General features: G+C 38.2%; 1 protein-coding gene across 1 annotated transcript; it reads right to left on the bottom strand.

Moving 5' to 3' along the window:
* Positions 1 to 8,178: 8,178 nt before the first annotated feature.
* On the bottom strand, positions 8,179 to 14,026 carry LOC109790289 (uncharacterized). The gene is given in 3 exon segments (XM_083073563.1): positions 8,179 to 8,381; positions 8,384 to 9,765; positions 12,527 to 14,026. Coding segments are annotated over 3 exon segments (2,880 nt in total). The 5' UTR covers positions 13,932 to 14,026; the 3' UTR covers positions 8,179 to 8,288.
* Positions 14,027 to 17,624: the final 3,598 nt, after the last annotated feature.

Genomic DNA, 17,624 nt, shown 5'->3' with positions numbered 1-17,624 from the left:
ACTTGAAGGCAGGAGTTTTGCCCGAGGACAAGGATGAAGCTCGGAAGATGAGGTTGACGTCGGCCAAGTTCGTGATCATTGTTGACGAACTATTCAAGCGTGGCATCTCCACCCCGCTGCTCAAGTGCTTAACCACACCCCAGGAAGCCTATGTCATCGAGGAGATCCACCGAGGCATCTGTGGCATGCACTCTGGGGCACGCTCAATGGCAACCAGAGTACTCCAAGCAGGATACTACTGGCCCACTTTAAAATCCGATTGTCGGGACTACGTACAAAAATGTAAAGAATGTCAGCAGTTCGGCAATACACATCGGCAACCACTCGAAGCTCTTCACCAAATGATGTCGTCATGGCCTTTTTCCCAGTGGGGAATGGACATCCTCGGGCCATTCCCCCCCGTAAAAGGTCAACTCAAGTTCCTCCTGGTGGCAATCGACTACTTCATCAAGTGGATCGAGGCATGCCCCCTCGCCAAGATCACCACTGAGAACATACGAAAATTCACCTGGAAAAGTATCGTATGCAGGTTCGGGATACCCCATTCCCTCGTTACTGATAACGACTGAGAGTTCATCGCGTAGGACTTCGAAGTCTTTCTTCGGGAGCTCGGAGTCAAACATCTTCCGACCTTGGTGGAACATCTGCAAACTAATGGTCAAGTTGAAGCAGCTAACAAGGTGATACTCCGAGAACTCAAAAAGTGCCTTGGGAACGCCAAGGGGAAATGGGCTGAGGAACTTTCTAGCAACCTCTGGGCATACCATTGCACCCCCCAGTCAACAACGCAAGAAACGCCTTACAGGTTGACTTATGGAGCTGACGCAATGATTCCAGTGGAGATCGGAGAGACATCTCACCGACGCCAAGTCTTCAACAGCGAGCAGAACGCTCGAGTGTTAGCAGCTGACCTCGACCTAGTTGACGAACTCAGAGACGAAGTTCAAATCCACGAAGAAGCCTGCAAGCTCCGAGCTTCCAGAAGATACAATATGCGAGTACGGCCTCGCTCCTTTTAAGTTGGCAACTTGTGTGGCGTTTACTAGGCGAAGCTCGGAAAGACACATCAGATGGAAAGCTTGCACCCACCTGGGGTGGCCCATTCTGAGTTGTAGAAGACTTGGAAAACGGAGCATATCGACTGGAGGAACTCAACGGAAGACCCATACCACGAACTTGGAATGCCACGCATCTCAAGTTTTACTTTAGTTAAATTTTGTACAAATGAGCTGTGTACTCTTTTTCCGCCTCAGTCTTTTATCCCAAAAAATAGAAAAATGGGTTTTGGCTGAGAGGGTTTTTAACGAGGCACATACAAATAATCAATAAAATAACTCATTCAATTCCATTCATATTCTCTTAGTTTTATATCATTTCGCTGTAAAATGCTTTATGCTAACCCGAGGTCGAGTTCGAACCTTAATGCGTTTTGCCTAAACCCGAGGTCGAGTTCGAACCTTGGCACGATCACATTCAAGGTCGAGTTCGAACCTTCATTCAACTCATTCTACTTTAGTCCGAGGTCGAGTTCGAATCTTGGTATAATCCGCCCGAGGTCGAGTTTGAACCTTGGTGCGATCAAGTTAAGGTCGAGTTCGAACCATCATTCAATTCATCCAACTTTAGCCCGAGGACGTGTACGAGCCTCCGCAAGGTCGAGTTCGAACCTTAGTGTAAATTACCTTACGTTAGATCGAGGTCAGACTCGAACCCTAACACGATCTACTTCACCCTAAAGCCAAGGTCAAGTTCGAACCTTGGTACAATTTACGGCATGCTAAAGGTCGAGTTCGAACCTCGGTCTAATCCGTTCGAGGTCAAATCTGAACCTCAAGGAGAAACATCGCAATTTCAACCAAGGTCAGATTTGAACCTTGGGACAAATCACTTTGCTCTAAATCGGGTCTACGCGCCACGAGACACAAAAATACATAGCAAACGCTGAACATGTTTCCAAATCGCGCAAACAGGAAAAAATCAAGCCCAAACGCGAAACCAAAGAAAAGTGCAATGGCAAATAAACAAAAAACACATATATACACAGCAATGTTTTCAAAGTTCAACACTTGAATCCAAAGGAAAAAACAAAGTAGAGAAAATCAAACTAATCTATTACAAAGCGGCCTAGGCGGAGGCATTTTCACTGGAGTTGTCCTCAAGGTCATCCTCCTTCACCAGCTTCCCAAAGCGAACCACTTTCTCCACGTGCATGGCGGAGAAGTCGAACCCCGGGGCAAGTAGCCTCGCCTGGCGAGCTGCCTTGAAGAAACGCCTCTTGTGCTCAACCACGATAGACCGTTCGGTTTCCTTAAGCTTCCCCTCCAGCACCGCCCTCTCCGCCTCCAGCTTCGCAAGGTCCACTCTCAAAGCGACAACCTCCTCCTCCTTGCCACCAAGAAGGACCTCGTCGCAGAGATGCTTCTCAGCTGCCGCCACCAACTCACTCTTCAGAGATGTCACTTCATTCTCCAAAGAGCGCACCTGACCACGGGAAGACATCAGCTCGTCCTCCAAGAAGCGCACCCGACCTCGGGATGAGGCGGAAAGCTCCTGCAGCTCACTCACCTGGGAAGCATATAAGACTCGTTCGACCGCAAGGTGATCTCCAGAGACTTCTGGACCCTCGAGAGATCTACCCTTATAACCCGGAGCTCCACCTCATTCTGCCCCTTGGCCTCGCCAAGGGCGACCTTCAAAGCCCTGTTCTCCTCCTCCAATGGCTGGACGCGAGCCCTCATCTTCTCAAGGTCATTCTGCTGCTTGGCCCACTTGTGCTTCCAATGATCCATAATGGCCATGCTCTTTTATCCCTAAGACTGAACAAAGGACTTGAAAAGCCCACAAAAAACCCCAATTGCTTGGGTGCAACTAGCAAAGAGCCGAGTTGATAAAATTTAAAAGATCACACTCAAATTGGGTAAAGGGAAGGCAGACGCCTAAATCCCTAAAGAAACACTGGTTGACATAGAAATGGGGAGGGTCGGTAGACCTCCCCATGTACACACCCTCACTGGCCTGACAAGGTTCAAGCCGGATCATCTGGGAGATGGAAGAGTCACAAATTCTATGCGATTTCCAAACCGCATTGACCTCGAGGAAGGACCTAAACACACTTTGGGCCTCCCCCACATCACGCCTGACCCAGTCGTAGCCAGGGATGCCCGAAACAAGGTCCTTAGGCGGATTCGTCTTTCTAGCAGTGGCCGCCCCAGCAGCCACCGCCTTATCGCGCGCCTTGCCCTTACCTTTGGCAGGCGCAGAAGACGAAGCACCTCTCTCTCCATCCATCAAGAAATGGAAGAGAAACTAGAAGAAGGAGAAGTTAAAGAAATAGAAGTACCTGGTACTCTTTTGGAAAACAAAGAACAAGAACGAAAATCAGACAACGAAACTCAATTGCCGGAGAAGGCGACAGAGAAGGACGAAGATGGCAAAGGCTAAGACGAAGAAATCGGTGTACGCAAGAAGCCAAGGAAGAAAAAGAACAAAAATGAGTAAAGTGAAAGGGGAAAGGGCGCGAGAGAGAGAAAAGGGTTTTCCAAGAATTCAAAACGCTCATAACACGTGTCGATCTGGATGCACACCTGACGACACATTAATTGAAGACCATTATGACGAATGCGAACCATCATTGCATAACCGTCACCCCCATTAACGCGCCGCCTGCATGTTTTCGAGAAATGAAAGTTATGACACATGGCATCTTGACAGGCAGGCGTACGCGAAGGGTCACGACCACTTAACGAGCTCGGTCTTAACTCCTCGACCTACGGTCTTCAAAGCTCAGGGGGCTAGTGTACTATCCGTATCGCCATGTCAAGCTGGAGCTTGGTATCACAGCGCAGGACGACCTCGGACATGCACTGGGAGATCTCGGTCTAGGCGAGATCCGCTATCTAATCAGATCATAATTGATCTCAGGCCCAAGGCCCAACGAAACCCTAATTCACACTAAGGTACGTGCATTACTTATACGAGACTCATACTCATACAAACCCTAACTTTAGCATCGGAGCCTCTTTTGCAGGTACCACCCCCATCTTGGAGCATCAAGCGTACCAGCGAAGGAGGCTCACCGACCTTACCCAGCGGATCGACTCTACCCCAGATCCCCGGTAAGAACAATAAATATTATTATAATAAAAGCAATCATGTAGATATTTTAAAGTTAATTGTTTAATTTAAATTTCAAGCATTTAAATATTTACCAATAAAAGGGAATTTAATATTTATATTATTATTGTTTATAATGCTAATTTCGTCATAGGGTACCGATTAAGGGCGTTGTAGGGGTGCTTAATACCTTCCCTACACGTAATCGACCCCCGAACCCAATTCTGGTTATCAAGACCATTATTGGACCTTTATAAACCTTTTCTTTTTCCAATGTTTTGAGTAAAACATTGGTGGCGACTCCATGAACATATTTTCAAAAACTGTTAATTAAGGATTAGTCTGGCATCCAGACATTCCTTAATTGATGAGACTTTCAAAAGGATGTCTAAACCATAGGTCACAAGATCGAAAATTTTTGGGTTGCGACACTACAAAAAGTGAGTTTCTTAGTAACATTATTCAACCCTCTTTCTAGTGTTTCTGTTTTCTTCATAGTTTAGTATTAAAGCTCAACCTTTGTCAGGGTTGAGCACCTTACAATGTCAAAGGAAAAGATCCTAAGATGGCAAGAAGTGAAGGATAGTACCTATCAAAAGGTTTTCTCTTAGAAGGCCATTAACCTTCAATGGAGAAGACTACCTATATTGGAAGGGTATAATGGAAATAATCATTAAATCTACCCAATACCAACTCTAGAAGATCATTACTAAAGAAGGTGTTGTTCTAACAAAACCAGAGAACCAACTTTCATAGGATGTGATGGAAAATCATTCTTAAAGATCATAAGACCTTTGACAAGAGCAATGTCAAGAAGAATGTAAGAGGAGTGGGCTTAAGGTGAAGATAGAACGGCTGAGCTTCTATGGAGCTATAGGCTTATTCCATAGTTCATTCTTCTTTTTCTATATTTTCCTTGTAAATATTCTCCTTTATTTTGACCTTGTATTTTGGCTCAAGTAGTATAGGTAATTTTGTCTTTGTATTATTTTTACTTAAGGGTGTAATTAGTAGATTAGGAGAGGTGTAACTAGCTAAGTCCTGTTAAACTTATTTGGGCTTGGATGGCCTAAATCTTTTTATGACCCACATGTTTGGACATGTAAGTGGTTTGGACTTCCGAACCATGCCAAGCTTGTCATCTAAGCTACAAATTGAGTCACATGGCTTTGATAGAGACATCTCAACAAACTTGCTAAAAGTAATCATTAGTTTAGTAGTTGTAATGATTAGGTTAGATAACTGGAGTTAACTAAAGCTAACCTAGGTTATTCTTAAACTAGGATTAGCTTAGCTTGCTCCATAAGCTTCTAGACAACTAACTAGACTTGTAAACATTTAACTAGAGTTAGTTAGCTTAAGTACAAAATAGCTAGCCATGATTACACTTAACCATGATTAGTCTAGCTTGCACCATAAGCCAACTAAATTCTATATATTGTAGTTTTGACCCAGTTGGTACTAGTTTTTGAGTCATATACATGATTTGGAAGAAATTTGTCTCCAAATTTTCTTTCAAAACTTGTTTCTCTCATTGAAACTTCTTCCTTTTCTCTTATCCTCTCTTGAATATGGTGAGAGTTTGAAGAGACTTATCACTCTTTAAGAGTGTGGCATCTCCAAGGGAGATCCTACCCTTTCCATGTGTGTTAGAGATGGCTTCTAACATCATAGGAAGCCATTGAAAGAGCTTGATAAAGTCTAATATGTTAAAGATCTATCCAAGAAGCTTGAAGGAGGAACTACATCAATTTAGTCTCTCCCTGAGGTTTCCATTAGGATGACTACAATATATTGCAGCTTAACACCAAAGCTAGATGTATCTTAGTTTGCTCATTATCCAAAATCAAATACAACAAGTTATGTAGCTGCAAAACAAAAGGAAGTATGGAAAGTCATCGGGATAACTTAATAGGATATTAAGGATGTCAGACTCAAATGAGCTGCCACTCTTCAATGACAATATGAGTTGTTCTCCATGAAGGAAAATGAAACCATTGGTAAGATGTTTGGAAGCTAGGAACTGAGTTTTGCAAAGCTCAAAATAATCTCAAGATCTTGGATAGTCTTCCTAAGATCTGGGAACCAAAAGCAACAATCATATTAAAAGCACATGATTTGAAGATCCTTACCCTTTATAAACTTCTAGGAGCTCTAAGAGTTCATGAGGTTCACCTAAATAATAGAGACCATCTTAAAGAAAATGATTATGTTGCTCTAAGTAGTGATGAATCTTGCAAAAAAAAAAAAGAAGGTAAAGTTATGAAAGTTAAATCTTTTCCTAATAGCTTAGATGAAAGTTTTGAAAACCCAACAGACGATGAGATATCTCTCATGTATAAAAAGTTTAAGAACATGCTCATGAAAAAAGGGAAGATTAAGGAGTTTGCACAAAAAGAATGATAGGTACAAGAAACTTGTTCAAGAAGATAACAAAGAAGTTATTTGTTATGAGTGTAAGAAACCTAGACATATGAAGAAGCGATAGACTAACAAGAAGAAGGCTAAGAAAAGTTTGATGGCCATATGAGAGGATTTGCATAGCAATAATATCAGTAGTTCAAATAATGAGAAAACAACCATCTGCCTAATAGAAGATGTAGACACAAACACAGACATAGAGGATACACAGATAAAGGTAAAATTTAACTTTAACTCTTTTCTTCTGATAATTTTGATGGGGAAGACATGTCTTATGAAACTCTTTTAGCAAACTCTCATATGATTGTAGACACCAAATTTCATCCGGACTACCATTACCAAGGCCAAAAGGCTACTAAGACGACATAAGCAACCCTTGAGGGCCCAATAGAGCATCGAAAGAATCAGAATGCCTCTAGAAAAATCCCAGAAATTCAAAAGCTGACTTTACACGTGGAATGATTGTTTCCAAACTAGAACGGGTCGTTCCAAGCCATAAAATTGGCCTATAACCCTAACTGGGAATGACTCGTTCCAATGGTCCATTTTATGTGTAAGTTTATGGGCCAAAATGATTGTTTCCCTTTCTAGAAAAAGGAGAAAAGCTTCATATTGGAAAGCAGTTTTGTTCTAATAGTATCTCTCACTGCAAACCTAATTTTGATGATTTGACCATTGATCAATATATTGAGAAAATATCATCAAATATTCAGCATAATCTAACAGTTAATGAATTCTCTAAAGGCTCCGCATAGCAGCTAAAAAAGAAGAGTCTTATACTGAACAATGTTTTTGTTCTAATAGTATCTCTTGCTACATACCTAAATTCAACGATCCAACCATTCATGTTAAAGATCAATATATTGAAAGGGTACCATCAAAGAACCATAATGATCAAACGGTTCACAAGTTCTATAGAGGTCTTGCACGATGCTTGAAAAAGATTGATTTTTGTAGATTTAGTCTCACTTCTAAGAAATCCAAAGTATTATGTCCCACATTGGACAACTCTTTTATGTAAATAAGAAACCCTTTGGCCAAGGGAATAGACACCCCTCAAGCTGCATAGCTTCCCCCTTCCCTATGTAAATCTCTAAGTATTAATGAGGCTTTTGTAGAGCGAATAACTGCCAAAACGCGGCCCTGTACCCATTTGGGAAGATTCCCTTATAAAATGCTTGCTTCGGAAGTTCCAAATTTGTTTTCTTTTATTTATTATTTTATTCATTCTTTTGTTTATTATTTTATTTATTATTTTTCTTATATATAATAAATAAATAAATAATCATGTAAATAATATATATTTTCATCTTGTAAATAATATGTAATATAGATTGTTGTGTATATAATGAAAAAGGTAAATATTTAATTATGTTTATTATGATGTTAAATTCATCATAGGATACTGAGTTAGGACGTTTTAAGGTGTTTAATACTTTTTCCATGCGTAACCGACTCCTGAACCTAATTTTGACTATGAAAACCTTTATTAAATTCACCGAGTTGAAGAGCACGGTAGAGAAGTATATTGAGTGTGCTAACGATTTAGAAAAATATATGTTAAGGAGTTCACTTATACTATTGCCATTTTTCTTTAAAAAATATGGACGTTAACGTAAATAAAAATAAAAAATAAAAAAATCCTTCAACAACCATCAAATAAATTGAGTGAATATAAAATCTGGCTCTCAAAGTGGCAACTGAATTGAAATAGGCACAAAATTGAAATATCAAGCTGTCCATTCGACCAATACCTATTCTCGTACTTCCTTCCCGATTTTTAAGGAAGCCAAACAATTCACACTAAGGTTGTCCCAAAAAGTTTGCCAAACCGGTAAAGTGCCCTTGTGGAGGACCCATCTTCTTTCAACGCATCAGCAGCTGCATCTTTGAGCTTTTCAATTCTTCTTCTAATCTCATTTCCTTCTTCACCCACCATTAGACCTTTAACCACCTCAGCAATTTCCTCTCTCTCCGCTATCCCATTCTCATTGAATTTGGGCCTCAAGCCCACTCTAACGCCCTCGGTTAACAAAACAGCATTCATTCTCTGTTCAGCAAACAAAGGCCACGCTATCATCGGCACTCCCAACACAATGCTCTCAAGCGCCGAATTCCACCCACAGTGGGTCAGAAACCCACCGGTTGAAGCGTGACCAAGGATTTGGGCCTGTGGGGCCCAATTAATAACAACCAAACCACGCCCTTGGGTTCTCTCAAGGAACCCATCTGGTAAAAACCTCAAAGGGTCATCATTAGAAGCAGCAACATAAGCAGCATCTGGCGTGTCACTGGGCGCTCTCAAAACCCACAAGAAATTCTGACCACTCAACTCCAACCCAAAAGCTAACTCATTCACCTGTTCTTCAGAGAGTGTGCCTCCGCTTCCAAACGACACATACAAAACCGAGTTACGCTTCTGCTTCGCCAACCACCTCACGCACTCTGACTCCGCCGGTTCATTACTCGACCCGGTTTGTATAACTGGCCCGACCAAATAAACCCGGTTCGCGTACTCCTGCAAGGCTCGCTCAGAACCTTGTTCTAGTTTGGAGAAGCTGTTAACCAAGAAGCCGTGGGCGAGAGAGAGTCTCTTGCAGCGCTCGAGGATTAACTCATAAGCGAGGCTCGAACGGTTCTGGAAATGCTCGGGGAGGTCTGGGCCTGGAATTGGGGCACAGCCTGGAAGCTGAATGGGTTCTTTGTGGTCTCTGTATTCGCAGGAAACTTGGTGGTGAAGAGTTGGCGAGTGGAGGAAAAGCGAGAGAGTCATGGCTGAGGGAGGGAAGTATACGAAGGATAAGAGGTTGAATTCGTTGGCTATTTCGAGTGACTCGTTGGCGAAGGGGTCGGAAATTAGAGCGGCGAGGGGCGTGGTGGAGAGGAGAGAGTGCAAGGTGTGGCGGAAGGAAGGCATGGAGTGGGAGACAGCGAGCTGGATTTGGACTGGCGAGGGGGCGTGTTGGGGGAGGTCTTGTTTGTTGATGGGAGGGAGGAAGGTGTGGTGGATGTTCGGAGGGAGGGATTGGAGGAGAGTGAGGGTGGCGGGGAGAGGTGCGTCGATGGTGGGGAAGATGCAGGTCACGTGGAAGTGGCGGTGGAGTTCCAGGAGTCTCTTGCAGAACTCCACTATGGAGGCTTGGTGGCTGAATGCAGGGATTGAAACTACTGCTATGTGAGTTGTTTTCGCCATTGATTCTCTGTTGCTACCTTCTGGCCTATGCTTTGACATTTATATAAATTTTATTTTTTGGACCCACTTCTGATCACAGTGAAGTATCCTTTTTCAATCACATATTTTTTCATTTAAAACCTTAGATAGCCAGAGTTTCTGATCTGATCAACAATTTTGTATATTAAAATTTAAGGTTAAGATATTTTTTAATCTTTATAATTTCATCGATTTTATCTTTGATGTTTCAATAGTTTAATATGTACTTTTTAGTCTTATACTTGCATTTTTAATCCTTTTTAATCTTTACTATTAATTTTTTTGTAATATGTTTTCGTGTCAGTAATGTGAATTTATTAAAAAATCACGTGACACTGATATATTTGATTTTGCAAATAATAATGTGTCACATAATAGTTTGAGAAGAAAAAAAATTAAGAATCTCGATAATTTTGTTGAGAGACAATATTTATTTGATTGCATGTATGAGTAGTAAAATTGTTGATGCCTATGTAGGTAAATCATTTAATGACATATTACGGTCTAAAAAGTCAAACACATTACTGCTATGTAAATTTAATAAGTTCTCATCGTTCACACAGAAATAACATTATAAAAAAGTAAACGTAAGAACTAAAAAGAATTTTAAAAAAGTAAGTATAAAAATTAAAATATTTATTTTAAATTATTAAAACTAAAAGTAAAATGAAGCTATATTGACTAATAAAATATTTTAATCTAAATTTAATTAGGATACACTTAACGATATAAATAATATTCGATCATAAATGATCATATATAACACGTCTGTTGGAAGTCATGCATAAAATAATTACTGATATGTTGACGTGTATAATTCTTTAAGCAGAACATTTATGTTTCTTATTGATGTAAGGAGGCTAAATCTAGACTAGAGATTTGAGAATCTTGAATTGTAGTCTAAGTTGACAGCTATACATGTAATATACATTATCAATTGGACTTTCCTTTTACATTGATGGGTCACAGATGCATGCACGTGTCTTAGAATGTAATACATCATCCCAAACAATTATTGTTTGATAATGGGGCCTGACGCCAACCGCATACAATACATACAATATTATTTTGAAGCTAAAAAACAAGGTTTGGTCTGAGTTTTGGCTGGTCAAAATTGAAGCCTTGACTGAGTACATGCCTAAAATATGAGATTCCAAAAGATGAATTGCTGAGAATTTGCTTAGTTCTGTTACCACCTGAGTTCTCTGCCTCTGTCCAAGAAACAGTCTCAATAAATGATTAGTTTTTGTCCGCAGCATATATCTTCAATTTTTTTCTTCTCAATTTAGAAACATTTTATATTTTCTCAATGCCAAATCTCAACCTTTATTTAATTATGACAAAGTGGTTTTCTGAAATCATAAGAGCGACAATAAGTTGTAAGAAGTTTTTTCCTTTTTGGGTCCTGATTGACAGCAGCCATTATGCTGTTGGTAAGACATTGGATATGTGAGTTGCCTTCCTGTCTTTGGAAGCTGGATTCTGCACAATTACTAACAAAAATATTGTTGAATTATGTTTTTCGTTGCATATTTTAGGCATGAAAGTTGAGGTCTAAGTCAGATATAATAGTTAGTATTGCTAAAAGCAACGAAGACCAAGAAGAAAAGGAGGGAGATGGGAAAATGAATTAGTGCTAAACTGTTAGGCATCCTTTACATCCTTACTTTGTAAAATCATTATTAATAATCCGTTTTATTGTCTTATAATGTACGGGAAGGTCCATGATAGTGAGTAATTGTAGGAGCCATAAAAAAGTTAAACCACAAAAGCTAGCTTTATTGATGGGTTGGCAATTAAAGGTTTATAACAGGGGCTACTGCATCAGTATATCCTAAATTTCGCTATGTGCTGCTTATGAGTCCATGTCTAAGGTAAATACCGCAGTTGCATGCTTTAGCAATTGGATAGATTGATACTATTTCACCAATGGCCTGTAGCTAGACCCATTTCATGATTTTAATATGGGTCACTAGTCCAAGAACTCTCTTATAGTTGGTTGGTTCAACATCTATATATAAATATTAGTAACTAGACATCTCAACTATAAATTTTGGTGTTGATTTTCATTGTTTACCTGCTGGCTGCTGAGGAGTTTATTAAATTGGAAGCATATATGAAATGGATATAACTGTTGCAAAGCTTCTCAGTGTCAGATATAAAATATTTATGTAAATAAAATCATCTGATGCCTGTACACTGTATAGAGTTTTTCAGCATCATTTTGATGAACTGATTGTTTCAAATCAACTTACAAGAAATAAATTACAAAGTATTAAGATATTTATGAAGTGAGGGGATTCACGGTCATAGGGATAGTTCATGCATCTCTTTTTATTACTTATTTATTATTTTTAGTTGATAAGGGACTAAGACCCCGAAGAAGAGCCAATGGAAAACAGTAAATTTTGTTTTAGTCTGTGTATATTACTTGAAAAGGAGTTCTTTCGATCAGAGGTAATTCTTGCATGGTTATGAAATTTGGAACTTGTTATCTCACTTGACCGTGAATTAATTGTGCCAAATCAATGGATTTTATTCTTAGTAGCTGATGAGATGTTACAGTTATGTTAAGCAACTATTAATATAACTTAATCTGTTTTTATATTTTCAGTCAATAAATATTACTGAAAACCAATTAAAATGTCTGTAATGTGCCAAAAGATGCAATAGAACTCAGAAATCACACAACGATCACTTCACCCCATGAAGAAAACACAGCCAAGTAGATATCCAAGTCAAGACCAAGACGTAAAACTGTACAAGAAAAACTATTTTTCTAAATCCCACTCAAACTTTCCCAATGGCTAGCCAACTCAAGCAGGGTCTGTGTAGAAGAACCATCCTTCAGTGCATTGGCAGCAGATTCTTTTAAGTTTTCCATTCTTTCATGCATTCCTTTGCCTTCTGCCCCATCCATGAGACACTTTACCACCTTTGCAATTTCCTCCTTCTCAACTATGCCATTCTCATTCAACTTTGGCCTCAATGCCACTTTAAGTCCATTGGTTAACAACACTGCATTCATCTTCTGCTCTGCAAAGAGTGGCCATGTGATTAGCGGTACTCCCTCTTGCACACTCTCCAAGGTCGAGTTCCAACCACAATGGGTAAGAAATCCACCAACTGAATTGTGACTAAGGATCTGAATCTGAGGTGCCCATAAAGGCACAACCAAACCTTTATCCTTTGTCCTTTCCAAGAACCCGCTTGGTAAGAATTGCAAAGGGTCCTCCTTTGCAACTTCAAGATACGCAGAACTAGCTGAATTACTTGGTGCTCTCAAAACCCACAAGAACCTTTGACAACTCAATTCCAAACCCCAAGCTAGCTCATTAATTTGTTGTTGAGAGAGTGTTCCACCACTTCCAAATGAAACGTACAACACCGAACAAGGTGGTTGCTTGTCCAACCATCTCAAACACTTACCCGACTCATCAGCCTCATTGCTTGACCCTTTCTGTGTAATGGGTCCCACTGGGTATAATTTGACCTTCCCACCTCCAAACTCTCCCAACGCTCTTATAGCACTTGATTCCATTTCTATGAAAGTGTTGATCAAGATCCCATCAGCTGTAGCGAATGCTTTGGCACGTTGAAGAAACTGCTTGTAAATTTCACTGGATCGGTTTTGGACTGGATCCGGAAGATCAACCCCCATGACTGGTACACAACCTGGTAACTTTATAGGTTCTGTTAGGTCCGCGTACTAACGTGAAACTTCCTCATCCATTTTTAGCGCGTGTAAAAGCAGTGACAATACCAAAGCTGAACTAGGGAAGTAAAAATAGGACAGGGCCTTGAACTCCTTTGCAAACTCCAAGGCCTGAAACGCAAAAAGATCTACCACCAAAGCAACTAAAGGGTCTTTGGAGAATCGGGATTTGAGGACCTCATGTATTGCTGGCAGAGAATGAGTAACAGTGAGTTGAATCAGGATTGCAGGGTGTACTCCTTGGGGCAATTGTTCTTTGTTAATGGGAGGAAGTAAGATGGTTTGTATGTTTGAAGGAAGAGTTTCAAGGTAGGCTTTGGAGGACTCCGAGGGTGGCCCAAGTGAGGGAACGATGCAGGTTACATGAAAATTTGGGTGATGCTTCACAAGTCGCTTGCTGAACTCGGTAATTGGGACCAGGTGGGTGAAACCAGGACTTGAAACAATAGTTATGTGAGTTGTTTTTGCCATGGAATTAAACAGAGTATAGAATATAGAGTTTAGACTATTTGTGTTTATGTGCTCACAATTCGTGAAAGTTGTATATGATGATCTCTTTATGATACAAGAGCTCTCTTATATAGCAAATTACTCCACTGTTTAGTGTGTCCAGTTAATTACATGTACGGGCAATAGGAATTCACAAGAGCCAAAACTTGGTTTTGCTTTTCCTATTTTAATGTTTTTTTTTTTTCGTCCTGGAAAGCAGTGACTAATCTTCTTGCTAAGTTGGAGGTACCTTGAAAGGTGGGATAGCTGGTCCCAAGATTTAACGCGACTGCATACACAAAATATAATTCGAACCCCTAACCTTTCTTAACTGTGAATCAACCCCTACCGCTGAACCACACGCTTAGAGTTCCTATTTTAATGTTATTAATTTACGCATTGCCAAAACTTGGTTTTGCTTTCCCTATTTTAATGTTATTAATTTACCCATTGCTTTCGAAGGGAAGAAAGCGATGATGTAAGATTGTCAGCGTGCATGCACTAAACCGCATATCTATTATCTATTTAGTTTAGTCCCCAAATATTCCCCAGTTACCGTCTTTCTAGCTTGTCTTTTTTCTTTAGCTGGATGTGGTTTACGTTTACCCAAACTCGTTTGGGTTTTAATGGCTGCGCATTTGATTCTTCCTCAGGTACTGGGCCCAATCAATGACTAATAACTTTCCATTAATGTTTTTTTTTATAAGTAAAATAGTAGGTAGGGGACCACACACAACTTAGTTGGAAGAACTTTACTTGTAACAATGTATTTAAATCATTTTCTTAATATTTTTTTCTTTCTTTAAGTATTGGTTTTGTCTTTTATTTTCTTCACTCCATAATTTAAATAAATGAACTAAAAGTCGAAACCAATGAAATAAAATAAATGTTGGAATGTTTAACTATTAGAACATCTTTTAACATTTATATTAGTTTTTGTATAATTGTTATAAATTTAAATATGTTTTTAGTTTCTTAAAGATAAGTGAATTTTGATTTTGATCCTTTTAAAAAAAATTCTGTTTTCATTTGTCTAAAGTTTATAAACATTGATTTTAGTCCTTATAAAATGAGTAAATTTTTATTTTGATCTTTCTAAAATATTCTTTTGATTTTCATTTCTCTATAATCTTAAGTTGTTATTTTTAATCCTTAACGATCATTTTAAGATAAATAAATAATATATATTTTAAGAATTTATAAAAAAAAATTGAATATGAAATACCAATATAATATGGCTAACAATTTTGGTCAACATCTAAGATAATCACTTAATAATTTAATAAAAAAAAATATAGTTTAAAATGATCACATGACAAATAGTGACTAAAAATAGTAGTTCCAGATTTAGAAGGATAAGAAATAGATAAATTTTTTTTTACAAAAACTACAATCAAAACATACTAATTTTGTAGGGAATAAAAATATATTGAAGTCATTTTTATATTATTGTAATAAGTTTAGTAAGTTAAATTTTGTTTAAAATGTGTTTTTAGATGTATCAATTTCGGTCAAAATTAGACTTGGTTACTATATTTAAAAACGAAAGTTTTGGTTCTCGTATGTTTTATAAATGGTCAATTTTATCCCTCTTCCTAAGTCCCTAATATTTTGTTTTATAAAGAGACAAAAAATTTAGTCATTATTTGTTAAATCAAAGGATGATCTTAAATATTTTAGGAATACATGTTTTACTATTAAAAAACTCAAATGTTTTTGACAAAGAAATGGTTTTAAAACCATACAAGAAAGACGATAGTCTAAGATGATTAGTTATGAAGACATGTCACTTTGACAAGTCATTCAAACGAAACACTTTGTGTTAGGTCAAAACTCAAAAGACAAAATTTAGATCTCTTTGATTTTGAGTTTTGTTGTTGACAAATATAGAGGTTTTTTTTATTTTTTTTATCAACAATATAAGTTTTTGAAATGACTAAGATGAATCTTCCACTAAGACGTAATTCGTTAGTAAGATGAATCTCGTATAAAATGATAGACTTATTAAGGAAATTGTGTTAATAAATTAGACAAACCCTAAGTCAAAAAAAGAGATATGCATTAAATCTTTTTAATTTATGATCTCTAAACAAGAAACTGACTATGTCTGAATGTTTTCTTAATAGATCAAATTTAAAAATACTTCATCGGTATCAATGTTCTACAAGCAAATCTCTACAAATATGAAAAGTTGTAGTCAAAAGTTATTTTATCACTACAACGTCCTGACACACGCATGGTTTTACCTACTTAGTGCCAAAAGGTGATAAGTAACTTTCTTGATCAAATAAGAAGTGACAATTTGGTGAAAATATTTAATGCAAACATTTATTGCACAAACTTACTCTTATCTCCTCAAGAAGAAAATCGTGAAGATAGAAGACGCAAGCCATTAGAGAGAAGCTCAAGAATTTGTAACAATCATCTTGATTGAAGCCTTATAAAAGGAAATTTTGAAGTTTAGAAAGAAAAGGGATGATAATCTAGAACAAAATATGATTTCTTCACTTTTCTATAATCATCTTTCTACTTAACCTATTATATGACATCTTGAAAGGAAGATCACACAACTTTGTAAACCTTAGTAACTTTAAGTTATTGGGTTTGAGCTCAAAAAGACTTGAGTGTAAAAGAATACTAGTTGTTTGAGCTCAGAGAGACTTGACTATAAAAGAATACTTGGTGTAGGAGCCTAGAGAGGCTTTGTGTAAAAAATAATTCTTGGGTAGATTGCTTGAAGAGGAAATTCAAAGAATACTTAAGGTTGAACCAAAAGTGACTTAGTAAATAATACTTATATCTTTGATAAGATAGTGAAACTTTATCTGGTTGAATCAAGAACTGGACATAGTCTCGGTGGTATAGATGAACCGATATAAATCTCTGAGTTCATTCTTTGCTTTGCCTGCCCTCTTATTTTTGTTACGTTACTACTTTATTGCTCTACAAAAAGTGAGTTTTTTTACTAACATTATTCAACCCTCTTTCTAGTGTTTCTCTTTTCTTAATAGTTTAGTATTAGAGCTCAACCTTTGTCAAGGTTGAGCACCTTACAATGTCAAAGGAAAAGATCCTAAGATGGAAAGCAGTGAAGGATAGTACCTATCAAAAGGTGTTCTCTTACAAGGCCCTTAACCTTCAATGGAGAAGACTACCTATATTGGAAGGGTATAATCGAAATAATCATTACTGAAGAAGGTGTTGCTCTAACAAAACCAGAGAACCAACTTACATAGGATGTGATGGAAAACCATTCTTGAAGATCATAAGACCTTTAACAAGAGAAATGTCAAGAAGAATGTAAGAGGAGTGGGCTTAAGGTGAAGATAGAACGCCTGAGCTTCTATGGAGTTATAGGCTTATTCCCTAGTTCATTCTTCTTTTTCTGTATTTTCCTTGTAAATATTCTTCTTTATTTTGACCTTGTATTTTGGGTCAAGTAGTATAGGTAATTTTGTCTTTGTATTATTTTTACTTAAGGGTGTAATTAGTAGATTAGGAGAGGTGTAACTAGCTAAGTCCTGTTAGACATATTTGGGCTTGGATGGCCTAAATCTTTTTATGACCCACATGTTTGGACATGCAAGTGGTTTGGACTTCCAAACCATGCCAAGCTTGTCATCTAAGCTACAAATTAAGTCACATGGCTTTGATAGTGCCATTTCAACAAACTTG

The sequence above is a fragment of the Cajanus cajan genome, chromosome 4 (assembly GCF_000230855.2).
Source record: "Cajanus cajan strain Asha chromosome 4, NIPB_CcT2T_4, whole genome shotgun sequence".
Classification (NCBI taxonomy): domain Eukaryota; kingdom Viridiplantae; phylum Streptophyta; class Magnoliopsida; order Fabales; family Fabaceae; genus Cajanus; species Cajanus cajan.
The sequence above is the reverse complement of the archived record's forward strand: the minus strand, read 5'-3'. Positions and strand labels throughout refer to the sequence as shown.